This window comes from Eschrichtius robustus, chromosome 16 (assembly GCF_028021215.1).
Source record: "Eschrichtius robustus isolate mEscRob2 chromosome 16, mEscRob2.pri, whole genome shotgun sequence".
Taxonomy (NCBI): Eukaryota; Metazoa; Chordata; class Mammalia; order Artiodactyla; family Eschrichtiidae; genus Eschrichtius; species Eschrichtius robustus.
In genome coordinates, this window is record NC_090839.1 from 25,501,570 (window position 1) to 25,518,687 (window position 17,118).

The window sequence follows — 17,118 nt, forward strand, 5'->3', positions numbered from 1 at the left end:
CCCCTCACACAGATGAGGAAACAGAGACCTGGCAAGGAAAAAGACCTGCCAGGGTCACAAACCTTACTGGCAGCAGTAAAAGGGGGAAAGCATTAGCTCACAATCCAGGAAACCCACTGGCTATGACAGTCCTTCAAGAGGGCTGCTAGGATCACAATCGATACTTAAGATCTTGAAAGTATGTAGAGAATATCAGTGCTTTGGGCAGAATCTGCTATCACATTTCTTCATGATCTCCTTTTGTTTTTCAGAGGTTGGAAAGAAAAATGAAAACTATTGAGCAATGCAATGGGAAGTGTCTTTTCTGGTCCCAGACACAGGGAGGACGGGCAGGTATATGCAGGGTCTTGTGGATCTGAACCTCTTAACTCAAGGGCCCAACTATGAGCTTTCTTAGGAGCTGAAGTAGTTCAGGGGCTTTTCCGGGGCGCCAGGTTGGGGAATCCCATTTTTACTCTGTCCAGGATATTTCCTGGTGCCAGGGTGATAAGACAGGGCCTCTGGGTAGGGCAGATGCTTCCAACTCTGGAAAGGGTCTTCCCTGTTCTTCTCATGGCCTCTATGCCTGGCATACTAAGGAAGCCCATGGCCCATGCTGTTGTACCTGTACCCCCAGCTCTGAAAAGTGAGTGCCTCAGTAAAGCATACTGAGTAGTCCTTGTAGAGTCTAGAAGTGTTATTACAGTACAATGGGCGCACAGCACTAAGCTCTGGGGACACAGAACACAGTGCCAGCCCTCAGTGTGATATTTACCAGGCACCAAAACCCCTTTGGACTTTGCCCAAGTTCCAGTCCAGGGCAGCAGTTCCCCACCTTGTACAGAGGGGAACATGAAGACCTACCCAGGTGTGCAAGTGGGTCAGCTAGAGCTGGGCTCTGATGTCCTGGGTGCAAGGACAGATTGTAGGTTCAGGGATTGTAGTGGTATGTGCCACCAAGGGCTCTTCAAGGGGATGAGACACTCCCTGTGGACCTAGCCCCTTCCTCTAGACACCCTCTTCAACTCTCCAACTCTCCAGATTGAAGTCTTTTGACCAGTTCCAAGGGGCTACTTTTCACTCCAGGTCTGGGTCTCTGACTGAAGGCCTCAGCCTCTAGCCTCTTTCCCCTTGCTGCCCAAGGATCCCTGTGAAAAAACAGTGTCCTAAACCAAGACACAGAAGGGGAGAAAGTGGCGAGTTCTAGAACCATTTTAGAGCTGGGAAACACCAGACTTAGAAACTGAGGCCTGGACCTACCACTGCCTGACCAAGTGGATCAAAATTGCTTGGCACTTCTACCACGAATGCTCTCGTGGGCACTGGCACATCTGACCCTCCCGAACAACCCTACTGGCCATTTTAATCCCCATTTTAGCCATGGAAACTAAGGCCCAGACAGATCAGTTTCAGGCACCCTAGACAATGCTCTCTGGCGGAGAGGAGTGAAGGAGGGAACAGAAGCAGGTGTAGCAGACCTGCCTTCTGGTTGGACAGGAGGGCCAGGGCACCTTCATGAGAAAACGCAAACCATCCCATCTCAGAGCAAACTGGGATCCAATCTCTTTATTGTCAGGGTCCCCTCCCTGTGGGTCCCACCCCCCTCCAAACCTATAGAAAAAACCCCAAGCCTGGGAGTGTCCTGGGGAGGGGAGGCAAGAGTATAGGGAAACTCTGTGCTCTGCCCTCTGGCCTGGGCAGTGCCAACAGGAAGGGAGGGTACATGAGAAGGGGATGCCGATAACTCCACCTGCAGAGAATGTGGCACTGGCTGGGACGCGTGAGGGAGGTGGTGCCTGCTGCCAGCTCTCCTCTGGGACCCGCTGGGGGTGGTTATCCAGGGGTGGGTGCCCAGCTTGAGGCCTGGTACGGTGTACGCCCTTCTCCTGCCGGTGGCCATTGCTCCTGTCAGACTGAGAAAGAGACACAAAAGAGAGACTAAGGCTGAGAGGAAGAGCCCCTTCGTGCTCTTGATAACAGGGGGTGGGAAGAAGAAAGAGTGGAATGGTGTTTGCTGTTTGCAAACAGAGATATGCCTGTGCTCTGGCTCTGGCCTCATAACTTTCTGGCCATGAAACCTTGGGTGAATCTCCCCCTTCCCTAAGCCTCAGTTTCCTCACCTGAGCCCCCAGCACCTCTCCTGCAAACTGGCTTAACAAGGTAAAACTGAGCCTCCCAGGTAAAACAAACCACGAAGATTGCCTAAACTTAAATGTGTGGTGGAGCATCTCACAGCATGAATGTGTCATGCGTACAGACACCTCTGTTGTTTGAGGCCTTCCTCCGCCCAAGCCTTTCTTACTCTGGCAACGGCCCCCAAAGGAATGGGGCAGAGTATGGGCAGAGCTGCTGTGGCCTGGTTTCCCTCCAGGGTGGGGTAGAGCAGGGTGGTAAATACCAACCAGAGAGTGAGCTTTGAGGCCCACACCACTGGGTTCAAATCTAGGCTCCACCAATTACCACCTGGGGATCTTGTGAGATACGTGGTATCTCCCTGCCCCCTTCAGTGCCTCAGTTTCTACATCTGTTACACTGGCACAATCACAACCTTGTAGGGCTGGGGTGCACGGGGCATTTCCTCCAGACAGGATCAAATCCCAGCCCCTAAGTCTGGCATAATCATCACCCTCTGATGATGAGCAGCTGCCTCTCCCCACTGTGCAGAGCTGGGACTGCAGCCACAGGAGGCTCCTGGCCACTTCTCACACACCGAGGACTGCCGGCGTTCTGTGCCTGTGATAAGGGTGCTCCCTCAGACGCTTCTCCCTCAATCCTCAACAGGCTCAGCTACACATCACCTCTTCCACCACACCCCTCTCTGAGCCCCTGGCTCTCCAGTCCCTGTCATCCTGCTCACACTGGGTGGTAATAGTTTGTCTTCCTCCACTAGACTCGGAGCTCTTTACAAGTGGAGACAGGCAATGCGGCTCAGAGTATTCTGAGGGAACTCCTGTTGGGCGGACCTGGCTAGCCCATCCACGGCTCCCTGCCCTGCAACGCACCAAGCCCCTACCACAAATGGGCGTGGCAGGATGTCTCGGGACAACAGAGCCTTCATTGCTGGGCACAGCACTACCCTGCCAGGTCTACTCCACCCCTCCCCACCAGGACCCCCGTACCTGCTTACTGCAAGGCCCCATCCTCCGCATCTGTGTCCTGGCTGTGCTCCTGATAGGGAGGAGACAACAAAGGACCACACATCACTCACTGCAAGCTCTGTCCTACCCTGGGGCCCAGAGCACATATGGAGACCACACTCAGAAAGGGGGAGGGACAGCCAAAGGGAATAACTATGGGACCAGTCTAACTAAAGGCTGGCTTGGGATCCCAACGGTAGTCTGAAGGCCCCTCAGGAGAGAGAAAGGACCAGTCAAGGAAGTTCTAGGTGTGCCAGGGGGCACATTCTGCATAGAAAGACCTTCTTAGGTTGGAGCAGACCGAAAGCCTAGTAGACTGGTGAGCTAGCTCCCATCTTAGGAGCATCGAAGCCGTCATTAGGGCCTCTATGGAGACTACTATGCCTGAAAGAGTAAGATTGGGTATCAGGCTAGGTTTAAATAAGAAGAGACAAGCTGGGCATGAGGAAGACCTCCAACTGTTATGGCCATAAGCCCATCTGTCCTCACACCAGAACCCAGCCACGTGGAGAAAGTTCACAGACCCACTGAAGTCCAGGCTCCAATCCTGGCTCAACCCTTATTAGCTACAACGCCCTGGGCAAGCTACTTGACTCCTCTTGAGTCTCAGTTTCTTCATGGTGTAAAATGTGACAAGAGTAATACTTTGCAGAGTTCAGGGCTGCTGTTAAGGTTAAATAAAGTTAAAAAGCGTGAACTACAGGGCCTGGTGCTCAGTGTTAGGTAACTGAGTACGAGGCACACAACAGACATCTTATAGACTCAGAATCTGGTCTACTTTCCCACTTAATATGAGCTCCTTGCCTCAATCTGAAGAATTCCAATAACAAACAGAGAGCTCACTCCCTCTTGAGACAGCCTGTTTTCATTCTGAGGCAACAATGGCTTTTAGAAAATCCTCAGGTGGAGTAGATTCCCACACTCCCTGTGGCTTCCCCAGGCAATCCCCCTCGTGCTCCCTGGAACTCTGCAGACCGTGTGTGTTTCCTTGAGTCCGTGACTCTTCCCTTCTCCGACTCATGTGGAAGACAGAGTCTAGAATGGGCCTTAGGCTAGAGAGAGGTCTGCCCCAGTCCTCAGTGGGATTTCTGACTGGCAGCTGAAATAGCTAAGTACTCCCTGTTCATTTCCCCCTCTTCCTCACAGGACTAGAATCCCTGGGAAGGAAGGAGGGAGCTCATAGGGCAGCCAACCGGCTCAGAGGTTCCCCCTCCCCCTGCAGCCCTCCTGCAACCAAGGGTGCAAAGTCCAGTCCCAGTCCCAATTCCCCCTGCGCCCCCGCATGCCCTCACCAGCTCTTCCTCGCTGTGTGTTAGCAGCCCCTCCTCATCACCGTCGTCTCGAGCCTGTGCTTCTCCCTGGGGCGTGCCTGCCTCAGAAGCTGTGTCCTCTTGGGGGGCCGGTGGCCGGCTGCCGCCACCACTACTGCCACTGCCACTGCCGATGCCGATGCCACTGCCACTGCCGCTCTCGCCCTTCTTTTTGCCATCTTCAGGCGGAAGCGGGGAACGAGGGGAATAAAAATCAACCTGGGGCAGCTGCCCAGGGTAGCACCTTAGCAGAAGCTAGGCCTCAGCACAGTGGGTCCAGGTGGGATTGGAGGCCACAGTCCCTCTCTGCCCCATGCACTGTCCTCCCCACACTCTGCCCTGTGCCCCTGGCCACTGATCTGGGCAGGGACCCTTGGAAGCTGACCTGGATTGGCCTTCTGCTCCTCGGCAATCTGCTCCAAGCGACCCAGCAAGGCATCGATGTTGGACTTGATCTGGGTCAGCTCTGTCTTGATGGTCTGCAGCTCACTGCTCTTTACTGAGAGTGGAGGGAGTACAGGGATGTCACCTAAGGGCTGGGAGCTTGACACTAACACAAGAGCCTAGCCCCATTCTGTCAACTAGGAAGACAGGCCAGTGGCAGAAACTATCCTTGTCCACGGTCTTTTTCTGGCCAGGGAAAAGGCCAGAGCTGCCTGTGGCTTCCTCCTGAGACTTCCTGGAGGCCCTTCTGAACCTGGGTCTCCCCCACCATCCCCGACCCCTCCAACTCTGAAAGGGACTGGGGATGGATAAAAATGGAGGTGTGTGGTGTGTACCTCTGTGTGCACCTGAGCAAGCATGTGACTTTGCTTATGTTAGAGAGTGGTATCTGTCTTTCAAGGTGTGTAAATGTGTTTTACAATCAGATTTCCTGAGTGCCTGACCACGTGTGCACACCAGAATGAATGTGGAGTAGCGAGGCTGTGTGGACCTGTCCTTGTGCTTACTAAAGGAAAGATGACACCATTTCCTCACTGGGCTCCATGTCACAGCACTGGACTCTGTGCCTAACCCAAGACCCTCCTCCACAAATGTTGGTCTTTCCTCTTAGAAATGCATGAAAATACTCACTTGGTTGTATTAGAGCTGCAGAACTGTGGGAGATTTGTTCCTTTATCTATTTTCCAATGTAAAAAAATGTGATTCTATTATTTTGCTAATGACAAAAATAAAAATTACCTAGGAAGAAGATATAGTCACTCACACTTGATCTTGGCTGAGCCGGTGGTGGTGATGGCTGTGGAACGGGCAAAGAGCTTGACAGGTATGGTGGTTTTGACACGTCGGACCAAGGGGACTGTGACCCGGGGTCGCTTCACAGGGACTGCCCTGGGCACTGGCACTGGTGACAGGCGGCCCCGATAGTCGAAAAGCCTGTGAGAGCAAATGGGCCAGAGGCTGCAGCATGGCCTGTGGCCACCAGGGGGCACTGTGACCCTAGAGCAACACATGTAGGGCTGGTGAAGGGCTGGGTAGCCTGCACTCCATACCTCATCCTTCCCAGTTATAGTCCTGAGGGTGAAGAGGAAGGGCTTTCTGGACCTCAGTGACCTTACGACATCCACCTTTCCTACCATTCAAGCTGGGTAGGAGCAGGGGAGGTGACAGGTGGTAATGGTTACCACCATTCAATGGTTAGCCCCATTCAACAGAGGAGCAAACTGACAGCCCCAGAAAGGAGACTTCCCTAGAGCACCCTGACACCCAGTCCTGTTCTATTACCTGACCTACTTCTGCTTAGTCAACTGTACCCCAAGCTCTGGTCAGAGTTTGCAAATCTCCCTAAAGCAGTACAAGTCCCCAGCCAGAAACAGAGAGGTGAGGGAGTGAGAGTCAATCCCTAAGCCTGCCTAAGCCTCAGTTTTCCCATCTGCCTAGTGAGGATGGCTACCCCGAACTCTGTGCCCCCCACATCCCCCAAGGCTGCTGTGAGGGTAGAGCGTGAGAGAACTTGGTTAAAAACACACGTTAGAAGGTGTGATAGGTGAAGGGCCAGGGTACCGAGACCCTCACCTCAGGGGCCTATGACCTCAGAGGCATGAGGCTGGAGTCCAAGCCCCTTTCCTCATTCTGGGCCCCCAGTCACCCCATCCTTCTCACTCGACTTTGGAGATGGAGGGGCAGGGGGCCCAGTGGAGTATCAAGGTTAGGCAGCTCGGTCAGACCCTCTATACCAGACAGTATGCTGCACCCCCGACGCCATCACCCAGCCCTTTCCAGGAGGGCTTCTCTTCCTGATCAGGCAGAAACTCAGTAAGCCAAGTAGGGGTTTCTCCCACCGCTGCTGCTGCTACCACCTTTCTGCACGGAACAGCAGCCACAGGAGTATACTATGGGATCACTTTCCTGATGACAGCCAGGTAACCTGCCATCACTAGGCAATTCAATGCCCCATGCCTTGGTACTCCTTTGTTTAGGGAGCCCCTGCCCTAGGGTGGTGATGGCTGGAGATGGAGAGTCTCTGGGAATGGACCCAGTCCCAGACCCTGCATTTCTGCCCCTAAGGGGAGGGGGCGGCTCTGGCCTTGGTCAGAATCACTGAACCACAGAATCCCAGAGCTGGAAGAGCCCTGAGGGATCACTTGGTGCAAGCCCATTTCAGACTGGGAGGGGATTTGCCCAAAGTTGTGTAATCTATTCAGTGGCAGAGCTGAGATTAGCACCCAGGTCTTCTGACTCCCAGGCTAGGGCACTTTCCACTACATTGCACTGTCGCCTGAAACCACTCACAGGTGAGAAAACTGAGGCTCAGAGAGGTCTGCTCTTCCTGGACAGCCTGGGGCAGGCTGAGAGGGAGGGAGGGAGGGAGAGAAGCAGGAAGGAGGAGAAGCTTGGGCCAGCCCCCACCATGATTTCCACAAGAAGGTGGCTGGTGCCATGGATGCTGGGGTCTGGGTAGGCTTGGGGGTGGGCCACAGCCTACCAGGGACTAATTCAGACCTCCAAAGGACTGCTGGCCTCTTGGCTATAAATATAAGGCTAAGAAGCTCAGACTGAGCTCTGAGGTTCCTTCAGCTGGCTGGACACCTCAGAGAGGTAAGGAAACTGAACAGAAGCGTGAGGGCTCAAATTCCCTGCACCTGGCCCTGCACCTGTTTTGTATTCCAACTTGCTACATTTATAGGTCCCCTGGCTGTCCAGTCCCATTGAGTCCCACCCCAGGATTAGGAGGGGGAGGGGCGGTCAGAGAGTTGGGAGACAGTGTGGGCTGGGGAGAGCTCTGGCCTGGGCACCTATAGAAATGGACCCTAGTCCCAGCTCTGCCACTAACTTGCGGAGCAGCCTTGGGCAGATGCCTGTCCACAACTCTGGGCTTCAGTTCCCACTTGGAGGACTGAGTGGGCTGCACCAGCAATCTCTCAGGACGCTTCCAGCTTGGCTGTTTCATGCCTGGGCACGCCCCTCCCCCGCTCACCTGTCGTAGAAGTCGTCCCGGTAGTAATCATAGTCAAAGCTGTAGCCACTGGGGAAACAAAGGGGAGAGGGCCGGGGCTTAGAGACGGCCACTCAGCCCACTCTTCGCAGGCCCTCATCTCCAAACACCTCCCCAAATTCTAGGCTTGGCATACCGTCACCACCAGTGTTCACTCCCTCTGTGGAAAGAGGAACCAATCCCACCCAGAGACAGACAAACAAGACAGAGCGCCCCACCTGTATATGGCAGATGCTGCTCTCTTTAGCCCCTTGGGTCTGTTGGGCTTTGGCTCTCCAGCCATGTTGATGTCTGTATGGAGGGAGGAGGCAGAGTCAGATGCTGACAGGATATCAGCACCCATACACATATCACCCTCATGCACGTGTGCAATTTATGTGTTTACATGAGATACACATGGACTTCACTCACTAACATGGACAACAGAGGTCTTCACAAATTAGACTCATACCCACACATCACATGCATATAGTTGTTTATATATTCATATACATTCAGATACATGCATGCATGCTCACAATCACACACACACACGCCACGTACATCAAATTATATGCTTTCTCAAGTACACTCACATAAACACATACATCAGACACACACCCTCACACATACGTTCACATATCCAGGAAATAAGATCATACACTCAACTACACTCAGACGTGGCTCCAACATCCTATACTTAACTGCCCATATGCAAATGAGCCAATGCACATTTACACAAACCTTCTACCAAACATCTTTATGCCTAGAGCAGAGTTCAGCAAATGTTAGGACCTCAATAAATATTTGGTAAATGAATACACGAATATCTGCTTACACACTCAAGTATATTCTGATACACACATAACTCTACATATATACATAGTAAGTAAGGTATGTGTCCACATATTCTCCACATGTTCAGTTACATCCACATACCACATATTCAGGAATACATATCCTTCTCAAACATACACAAATACACCGAAGTATGTGAACATATACAAACACTATACAGGCTCCAAGGTAGGCCTCCAGCACGGCCACATCTCATGTACGTAACACCGAGACCAAGAGCACCTGCTTCACCTTATGCTCCCAGCCCCTCCTCCTGGCTCTCAGAAAGGGTTCTAACCTAAGCCAAATGCAGCCCAATGTAAGAGGCTGTGCTAGTCCACTCTGTTCCCTTTCTCTGGGGAATCTGCATTTTAACTGGAACGCTTACACTGTGAAAGCAGGGACAGAAGTGTTTTCCTGAAACTTCTAAAATTTTCCCATACAGGCACTGATCTTATAGTGGGTGACAGCTGGAGAAGACAGAAAAGAGGATAAGAGGGAACCTAAAGAACGCAGGTCAGCACCTGCCCAGGAGAAATCCAGGGGCAGGGCCATGGAGAGATGCTTACCCAGGGTCTGCCCAGCCAGCACCCGCCCATTCTCTCCCAGCACAGCTGCCCGGGCATGGCGCTCATTGGCATACTGGACAAAGGCATAGCCCTTGTGCACAGAACAGCCGGCCACACGGCCATACTTGGAGAAGATGGTCTCCACATCAGACTTCTTCACCACAGCTGTGTTGAGGTTTCCGATGAAAACCCGAGAGTTGATGGATTTGGGGTCATTCTTGTTGGTTACGTTGCTTGTCTGGATCTTCAAGGACATGGTGGCCACCTGAAGAAAGAAAGCCACTGTGAGGCTGGGAACCCGGGTTGGGCTCAAGGGCTGCCCATGGCCCACAACCTGACTAAACTGGATTGCTTTGTGCCTTCCTACACACACGCCCCTACAGCATCCAGCCTCCCCATTTTTGTTCATTTCACTGGCTGCTCACCTCATACAGGCGCTTTACATATGTTCCGTCATTTGGTACTGACATGATAAGCAGAATTAGGACATTTTATAAGGGAGGAAATGCAAAGTCAGAGGTCACAATGCTAGTGAATAACAGGACAGGGATTTGAACCCTGGTCTGCTTGACTCAATTCTTCTCTTTTAATTGAGGTTACACATTGGTTTATAACATTACTTAAGTTTCATATTGACTCCAGTTCTTTCAAATCCACTCTTTCTTTAATGTTCATCTCAAATGCTACCCCTTGCAGGATCTAAACTTGAAGATCTTCCACAGCTTTTCTTCTGTTCCTTCAATGTAGAACCATGGTAAAGAGATCACATGGTAAATGCAAGTAATGTTTGCTCTAAAACAACATCATATTAAGAAAACTGCTCAGTCTGATCCAGACATGGACCATGGCTGTCTTTACTAGAACCAGCCATTTCGAAAAAAGTGAGCTAAACCTCACTGAGCACTCACTGTGAGCTAAGGGTGGCATGCGATACTGAATAATTCCAAGACTCCATGAGTTCGACAGATGAATGGATAAATTAGACGTGGCTCATATATACAATGGAATATTACTCAGCCATAAAAAGGAACGAAACTGAGTTATTTGTAGTGAGGTGGATGGACCTACAGTCTCTCATACAGAGTGAAGTAAATCAGAAAGAGAAAAACAAATACTGTATGCTAACGCATATACATGGAATCTAGAAAGATGGTACTGATAAACCTAGTGGCAAGGCAGGAATAAAGATGCAGACTTAAGAGAATGGACTTGAGGACACAGTGGGGAAGGGAAGCTGGGACGAAGTGAGAGAGTAGCACTGACATACATACACTACCAAATGTAAAATAGATAGCTAGTGGGGAGCTGCTGCATAGCACAGGGAGATCAGCTCGGTGCTCTGTGATGACTTAGAGGGAGGGGAGATGGGAATATATGTATACTTATAGCTGATTTACCTTGTTGTACAGCAGAAACTAACACAACATTGTAAAGCAATTATACGCCAATAAAGATGTAAAAAAAAAAAAAAAAAAAGACTCCATGAGTGTTATCATTATCCTTCATATTTTACCAAAACCAGACTCCAACAAGTTCATTAACTTGCCAGGAACAGGCAATCAAACCCAGGTCGTTGGTCCCTAAAGCCCATTTCTATCAATTTATCACTCTCCTTCCCAGAGCTAAACCCACTTTAAATACAGTTGACCCTTGAACAACACAGGTTTCAACTGCATGGGTCCACTTTTATGCAAATACTTTTCAACAGTAAATACAATACTGCATGGTTCCCATGGTTGGTCGAATCCACGGATGCTGAAGAACTGTGGATGTGGAGGGGGCTGACTGTAAGTTATACACGAATTAACCCCTGCATTGTTCAAGGGTCAACTGTACTACAGTAAGTCAGCATATTTATCTGAGAATTTTTTTTAATAAATTAATTTTTTAGAGTTATCCATTTTACACTTACTATTCAAGTTCTGTCCTCTTTGCTTAGAGATGATACTATACCTGCTCTTTGCTCTCTATACTCAGGCAATGTTTTTTACCCCCAAAGGGCTGTACAACTCTCTCCTACTCCCCTTCCTGGACAGGTTATAATCTGGGCACAGGCTCCAACGGGAAAGGGAAAAGGAGGCTCAATTTCAGTAGGAAAGGCCTATGTAAGCCCTGGCATTTATACTTCCTGGCCATCTTCTGCTCACTGGCATGGGTTGGTGCAACTCCCTTTTGGAACACTCCTATCTTAAAACCTGACCCTAGAGCTACTGCAGAAGGTGCTGAAGAACCACCAGGCAGTATGCATAAAAACTCTCATCAGCTTAGGCTAACCATAAACACCTGCCTATTTACCTAATATTTTAGGGCAGAGGGGGTTTCTTTTTAGTGAATTAGAGAAGAGCTGAGTATAAGCTGGGATATCTGTATCTTTTGTCCCATTAGGGTAAAAAGACCCTTTTCTCCTCAATCCTCCCAGCTTAGAAGTTAGCACTTTCTGACCAGCAGATGGTACTGTTTGCAAAGAAACCATACGCTGGACCTGAGAACGATTCTGCGCAAGAACCTGCTCCTATTATGGGCTTGCAGTAGCAAGGATATACTGGGGTCAAGTGTGTGTCATCGCAGGTAAAGGCTGAGGGCTGAGAGGGCACTGCTACTGATGAAGGGGCTGGTGCCAGTTTTGGAGCTGGCGTGGGAAGATGGACTCTTCTGTTACTCAGTTTGCCTTTGAATCCAATCATCAACATTTATAAAGCAGTGAGGGACACAAAAGAGATTGCCCGTGAAAACACTTAACACACTGCCCATATGCAGAAAGAAATGCTCGATGTATGTGGGTTCCCCATGCCTCACAGTTCTCTGACAATCCCTCTCCTACCTGGATGACAAGCCATTCAAAGGTTAATTCCTTGTGCGTCCATGGGTATACAAGAAATTTGTGGGGCTCCTCCATGGGCATCCGATAACTCTCTCCTTTGAGCTATCTCCAGGGCTATCTCCTGGAGACAGCACAAAGTCATGAAGTTTTGGCCCAGGGAGATGCCACCTGCTTTGGCTGAAGGGAGCCAACCAGGTCAGGTGTGTGGACCAAGACAGAAAGAAAAGAAGGGGGGATGACGGTTCAGAGATCTACTGATGACTGCTGGCTCTGCCACTGCCCTGGCAGGGCCATGACCATCGCTGGGTTCCCTCAGACCGCTTCCTGTTCAGTAGTGTTAGTAAGCTCTAACACTACTGAACAGGAAGCACTGCTGAGCACCTGTGCTTGGTGCTATAGTGGGATCAGCATTCACTCCTTGGCTGGTGAGCAAAGTCCTTTGGGTTTGCCTCTACCCAGTCTTTTCTCTCATCACCTGGGGTTTGGGACGATGTATATAAAAGGCCTTTGCAAACTGTGAAGCTCTTTATAAGATCTAGAAGTTACTCTAACTAGTTGAACGTCTCTGTTCTACTAATACTGCCATTTCTGGGCCCATTCTAGATGAGGGTCAAGGTCAGACTGGAGCACATTCTGTACAATGCCATGGAAAGGCAGTCAGAAGCCATGTCACACGGGGTTCAGTTTTCTGATCTGTAGAGAAGACACTTAGGAAATATATGTATGTGGCTGCCCTGCACTGTCAAGGAGAAATGTCTGCCTGAAGTATGCTCCGGGAACCTAACCGTTGTATTCCCCAACCAAATAGCCCCCAATCTGCTTTCAAGGCCTGCACACTCTTCAGAGGGCAGGCCGTGCTGCTGTTGTGCATAATCTCAAGGGGTAGGTCTCTCTGGGGGTTCAGAAAAGCTTAAGTATCCACTCACATGTCCATGAAGCTCCTCAAACTGAGGAATGGAGTTGGGGGTGCAAAATGAAAAGAAAGCATGCTCAGACTAGCTCTCCTAGAACTGCTAGGTTCAGGTACAGAATCCCTAATTCAGATACGGTCTTCCAGGTTGTTATGAAAATACCAATTTGTTAGCCTCACTTATAAGTTATAACCTTCGAATATTTAGACACATGGTATGTGGGTCTCCATCTATACTCTTGTTCTGCCCTGCAAATGTTAGAGGCAAGCTCGACAAAGTTGCTCAATAAACAGTAAATGCTCAATAAACATTAGGGAGGAGGCAGTGAGGATAATATCCCAGAAGGTGGTGAGAAGGGCTAGCTGTGGCCCTTAAGTAGGGGTATGGAGGAGTTGGGGGGACTACTAGAGGCTAGGGTTCCAGGCACCTTTTTCTAGCCTCTGACCCAAACACCCCCGTCTTAACACCAACCATCCCCAACTCAATCCTCTCCACACAATTCTATCTTGGCTCTTCCGGGATTCCCACCAGGTTAGAGCGGGAGCCCTAGAAAATACTGACATCCTATTCAGCAGAAGCTAGTTGACTTGATAAGCTATTTTCCCCCCTGGGCCAAGCTCTGCCTCACAGATTAGCTGTGTAATTGAGAGCAAGGTGTTTGTAGCCCCCAGAGGCCCCATGCTTAGCAATGAGCTAAGGTGAGGTGGGTAGAGGGATTGTTCTTGCAGAGGTGGGCGGTGGGGGGGGTGGGGATTCAAGAACCCAACTTGTTCCCAGAGACTTGTGCAATGTCAGATTAGCAGGGACCTTAGTGAGCATGGAGCTTATATGCCCCCTACTCTCTGAGGAACAGAGGGGAATGGACATGGCCAGGATGCCGTAGCCAGTGAGTAGCAGGGCCAAGAACCCCACGGGTCCTCAGACTCTACGTCTAGGGTTCTTATATCTCATTTTTCCTTCTGGGCTGCTAAGAGACAAGCCCTCAGGACAGTAAGAAGCTTGGAGGAGGCAGTCTAGATATGCTGTGTTTGAGAAAACTGGGGACTGGCTCCCAAATAAATATCTTCACTTTTACCTGCTAAAACAACTGCTGCATAAAAGCTGGGACCTTGGGCTTCCCTGGTGGTGCAGTGGTTGAGAGTCTGCCTGCCGATGCAGGGGACACGGGTTCGAGCCCTGGTCCGGGAAGATCCCACATGCTGTGGAGCAACTAAGCCCGTGCGCCACAACTACTGAGCCTGCACGTCTGGAGCCGTGCTCCGCAACAAGAGGCCGCAACAGTGAGAGGCCCGCGCACCGCGATGAAGACTGGCCCCCGCTCTCCACAACTGGAGAAAGCCCTCGCACAGAAACAAAGAACCAACACAGTCAAAAATAAATAAATAAATAAATAAATTTATTTAAAAAAAAAAAAAAAAAAGCTGGGACCTTAAGCTAATTAAAACCCACCAGGAACACAGGCTTTGAAATGCAATTTACAGCTCAAAGGGATGGGCTGGCTCCTCCAGGCTGGCTCCTCCAGGCTAATAAGAAAAGAAGAAATTTGGCAAAAAACAAATCGTTTTCCCCAGATGAAACATTTCAGATGGAAGCTATGTTTTGGAAGAGCCAAGCCTGAACATGTGGTAAAGTGACAGGGCTTTGTCAAGGCAGAAAAGCCCTAAAAGGTACCTGAACCCCTGAAATTTGAGTAAATGAGCCTCCCAGAGGGGCATCACAATAAGAATAGCCTCTAATTACTGACTGCCAACTATGTGTTAAGAGACTTTACAAACCTCACCTTATTTCTCACAACAGCCTTATGAGGAGGTAATTTAGATAGGGAAAGAAAGCTCAGAGAGACCAAGTTACTGGTTAACAGAGCAAAACCAGAACTGGAACCCAGGTCTGTTTGACTCCAAAAACCTAAGCATAGAGACGCCTTGGGTACTGATTCCCATGGTGAGAGTGTGTCACCCTGAGCCAGCCACACCCTCTCCTTGGTCCTCCTCGCCCCTTTCCCTTTTCTACTACAATGCCTCATATTTGCACAGGATTTTAGTAAAGAAAGCCCCAGTTTATTTTCTTGAGCCTGACATTGTTAATCCCATTTTACAGATGAAAAAGCTGAGGATCATCAGCAAAGATATGTGACTTACTTAAGGTCCCCCAGTTGGTTAAGGGAGTAGCTAGGGGACTTGAATCCAGGCTTCTTGTTTGACACTCTACATGTCACTGTCTCAACTATTCTAAACCTATGACTCTGCCTTACCAAACCTCATGCCCTCCCAATGCTGCCTATCAGGACCTAGTCTTCAGCCTGACCTCTGAGGCACTCAACCATCAGAACACCCACTTCCCCAACTCTGTGAATCCTCCTCAGCACTGGACCTCTGCTGCTCTTGGTCCTCATCCCCCCCAACCAGTGCTATCCAGAGCCTCTGTCTGGGCCAGTTCTGCTGGACATCTCCAGCCTTATTCCCAAGCATGGGGATGAGTGGTCATACCAGCCTGTGGCCAGACCTCTGCCCTTAGATAACCCTGGAGCCATCTGGGTGACTTTAAAGGAAAATAGTTATCAGTGATGGGGAGAAGCCAAGCAATTATACTGATCAGTACCCAGGGCCTCCTTGGTCCAGAACCTCCTGGTTACCAGGCAGCTAGGGATGACAGAACATCTGTTAATCTCATTAAACTCTCCAGGCTCCAGCTCATTATCACTGCCCAAATGATCATTACTGGCCAGACAGGACTAATTTCCCAAGGAATGCTCTTTAGTTCTTGACCATTCCCACCTCCAAGAGAAATCCTAGTTCCCATCAAGCTGAACACTGAGGGCTCCCGGGATGGGTGGAGAGTTTAAGGGGTCTAGGCTACAGGTCCAGGAGGCTTGGCTCTGCTGCTCTTAGTCATGTGACCTGAAACAAGTCTCGTAATTTCTCTGAGTCTTATCATCCTATTCTGAAAACAGAAATAATCTTTTTCCTGATTACCTTTCAAATCTGATATAAAAATCAAATAGGCTAATTGATGTGAAAGTTCTCTGTACATCTGTAACATATTATAAATGAATAGGGGATTATACCTATTTCTATTATTACCCAACTCCTATCCCCTTCACTCATTCAACAAACATTTTTGAGTATTCTCCTCTGTGTTGGCACTGTGGAGGTGCTGGGGAACAGTGTTCACGGGCCTTGCCCTCCACTTGTTTTTAAGAAAGCCTTCTCTCCAGGAACCTGTTTCTTGACTGTTTCCTAATAACAAAAGAATGCACATAGAATAGCAGAAACAGCACAGGCTCTACAGTCAGACAGGACTGAGTTCTAATCCCAGTCCTACCACTTATGAGATATAACCCTGGACATGTCTCTTATCCTCACTGGGCCTCAGGTTCCTCAGTTGCAAAATGGGAATTATACCAACCTCCCAGGATTAGTGATAATATTTGTAAAGAGCCCAGTATAATGGCTGAGACCAGTAGATATTTACATAAGAAACTCAAATGCCCAATGCCCTATGCAAAGAGATGAATCTAGCCTGGCAGTCTAGATCCTCCACATTCCAGCCCTAATCCTCTTTACCCAGGTTGTCTCCCAATGCTCCAACGTTTCACCTGAGAATAAGGGAGTCAGGGGTAGGGGGCCTATGCATGCTCTCTCCCTTGTCCTAGTATGTGGTACCAAACCTAAAAACTTCGTAAGAGTGCCCCCTCTCCATACCTGTCAAATCACTACTGTATGGGACTGACAGAGGAAAGAACACTGGCTGGGAGGAGTTCCAGGCTTTGCTGAGCCACTGACTCACCTCTCCGCCACACCATGAGGTCTCTAGTCCTATACTCTAACACTGGTATCAGCATCTGTTAGGCCCTGAGGGGAGACCCCAAAGCAGAAACAGAAGGTAGAGCTGGGGCCTCAGCCATCTCTTCCCACAGTGTGGTTTGAGTATATACTCTACCCTCCCTGCATCTTGCACTCTTGACTACGGCCTTAGGCTGCTGAGGTTTAGCATCTGTGACAAGCAGCACTTATAGCTATGGAGGGAAAGGCAACAAAGGGTAGGTAGGTACAAACTTGGGCTTACAATCCCCAGTACTGAGTTAGAGTTGGGGAACTACAAATGATTGTCAGCTTCTTTACTTTTGCCAGACGTCATCC

At 49.7% G+C, this 17,118-nt stretch overlaps 1 protein-coding gene across 5 annotated transcripts in view; it reads right to left on the reverse strand.

The window, feature by feature from the left end:
- Nucleotides 1–1,530: 1,530 nt before the first annotated feature.
- The window catches only part of RALY (RALY heterogeneous nuclear ribonucleoprotein), an 80,537-nt gene continuing 64,949 nt past the window's right edge, over nt 1,531–17,118 (reverse strand). For 4 of the 5 annotated variants that reach the window (XM_068566142.1, XM_068566139.1, XM_068566141.1 and 1 more), the window contains 8 exons: nt 9,248–9,512; nt 8,081–8,153; nt 7,845–7,892; nt 5,634–5,803; nt 4,812–4,925; nt 4,409–4,605; nt 3,099–3,147; nt 1,531–1,892 (listed from right to left, as the gene is read on the reverse strand). In XM_068566142.1, the coding sequence (XP_068422243.1) occupies nt 3,103–3,147; nt 4,409–4,605; nt 4,812–4,925; nt 5,634–5,803; nt 7,845–7,892; nt 8,081–8,153; nt 9,248–9,503 (903 nt within the window). In that variant the 5' untranslated portion in view covers nt 9,504–9,512 and the 3' untranslated portion in view covers nt 1,531–1,892; nt 3,099–3,102. The remainder of the gene's footprint in view (nt 1,893–3,098; nt 3,148–4,408; nt 4,606–4,811; nt 4,926–5,633; nt 5,804–7,844; nt 7,893–8,080; nt 8,154–9,247; nt 9,513–17,118) is intronic. The other variant, XM_068566143.1, reaches the window with a different exon arrangement.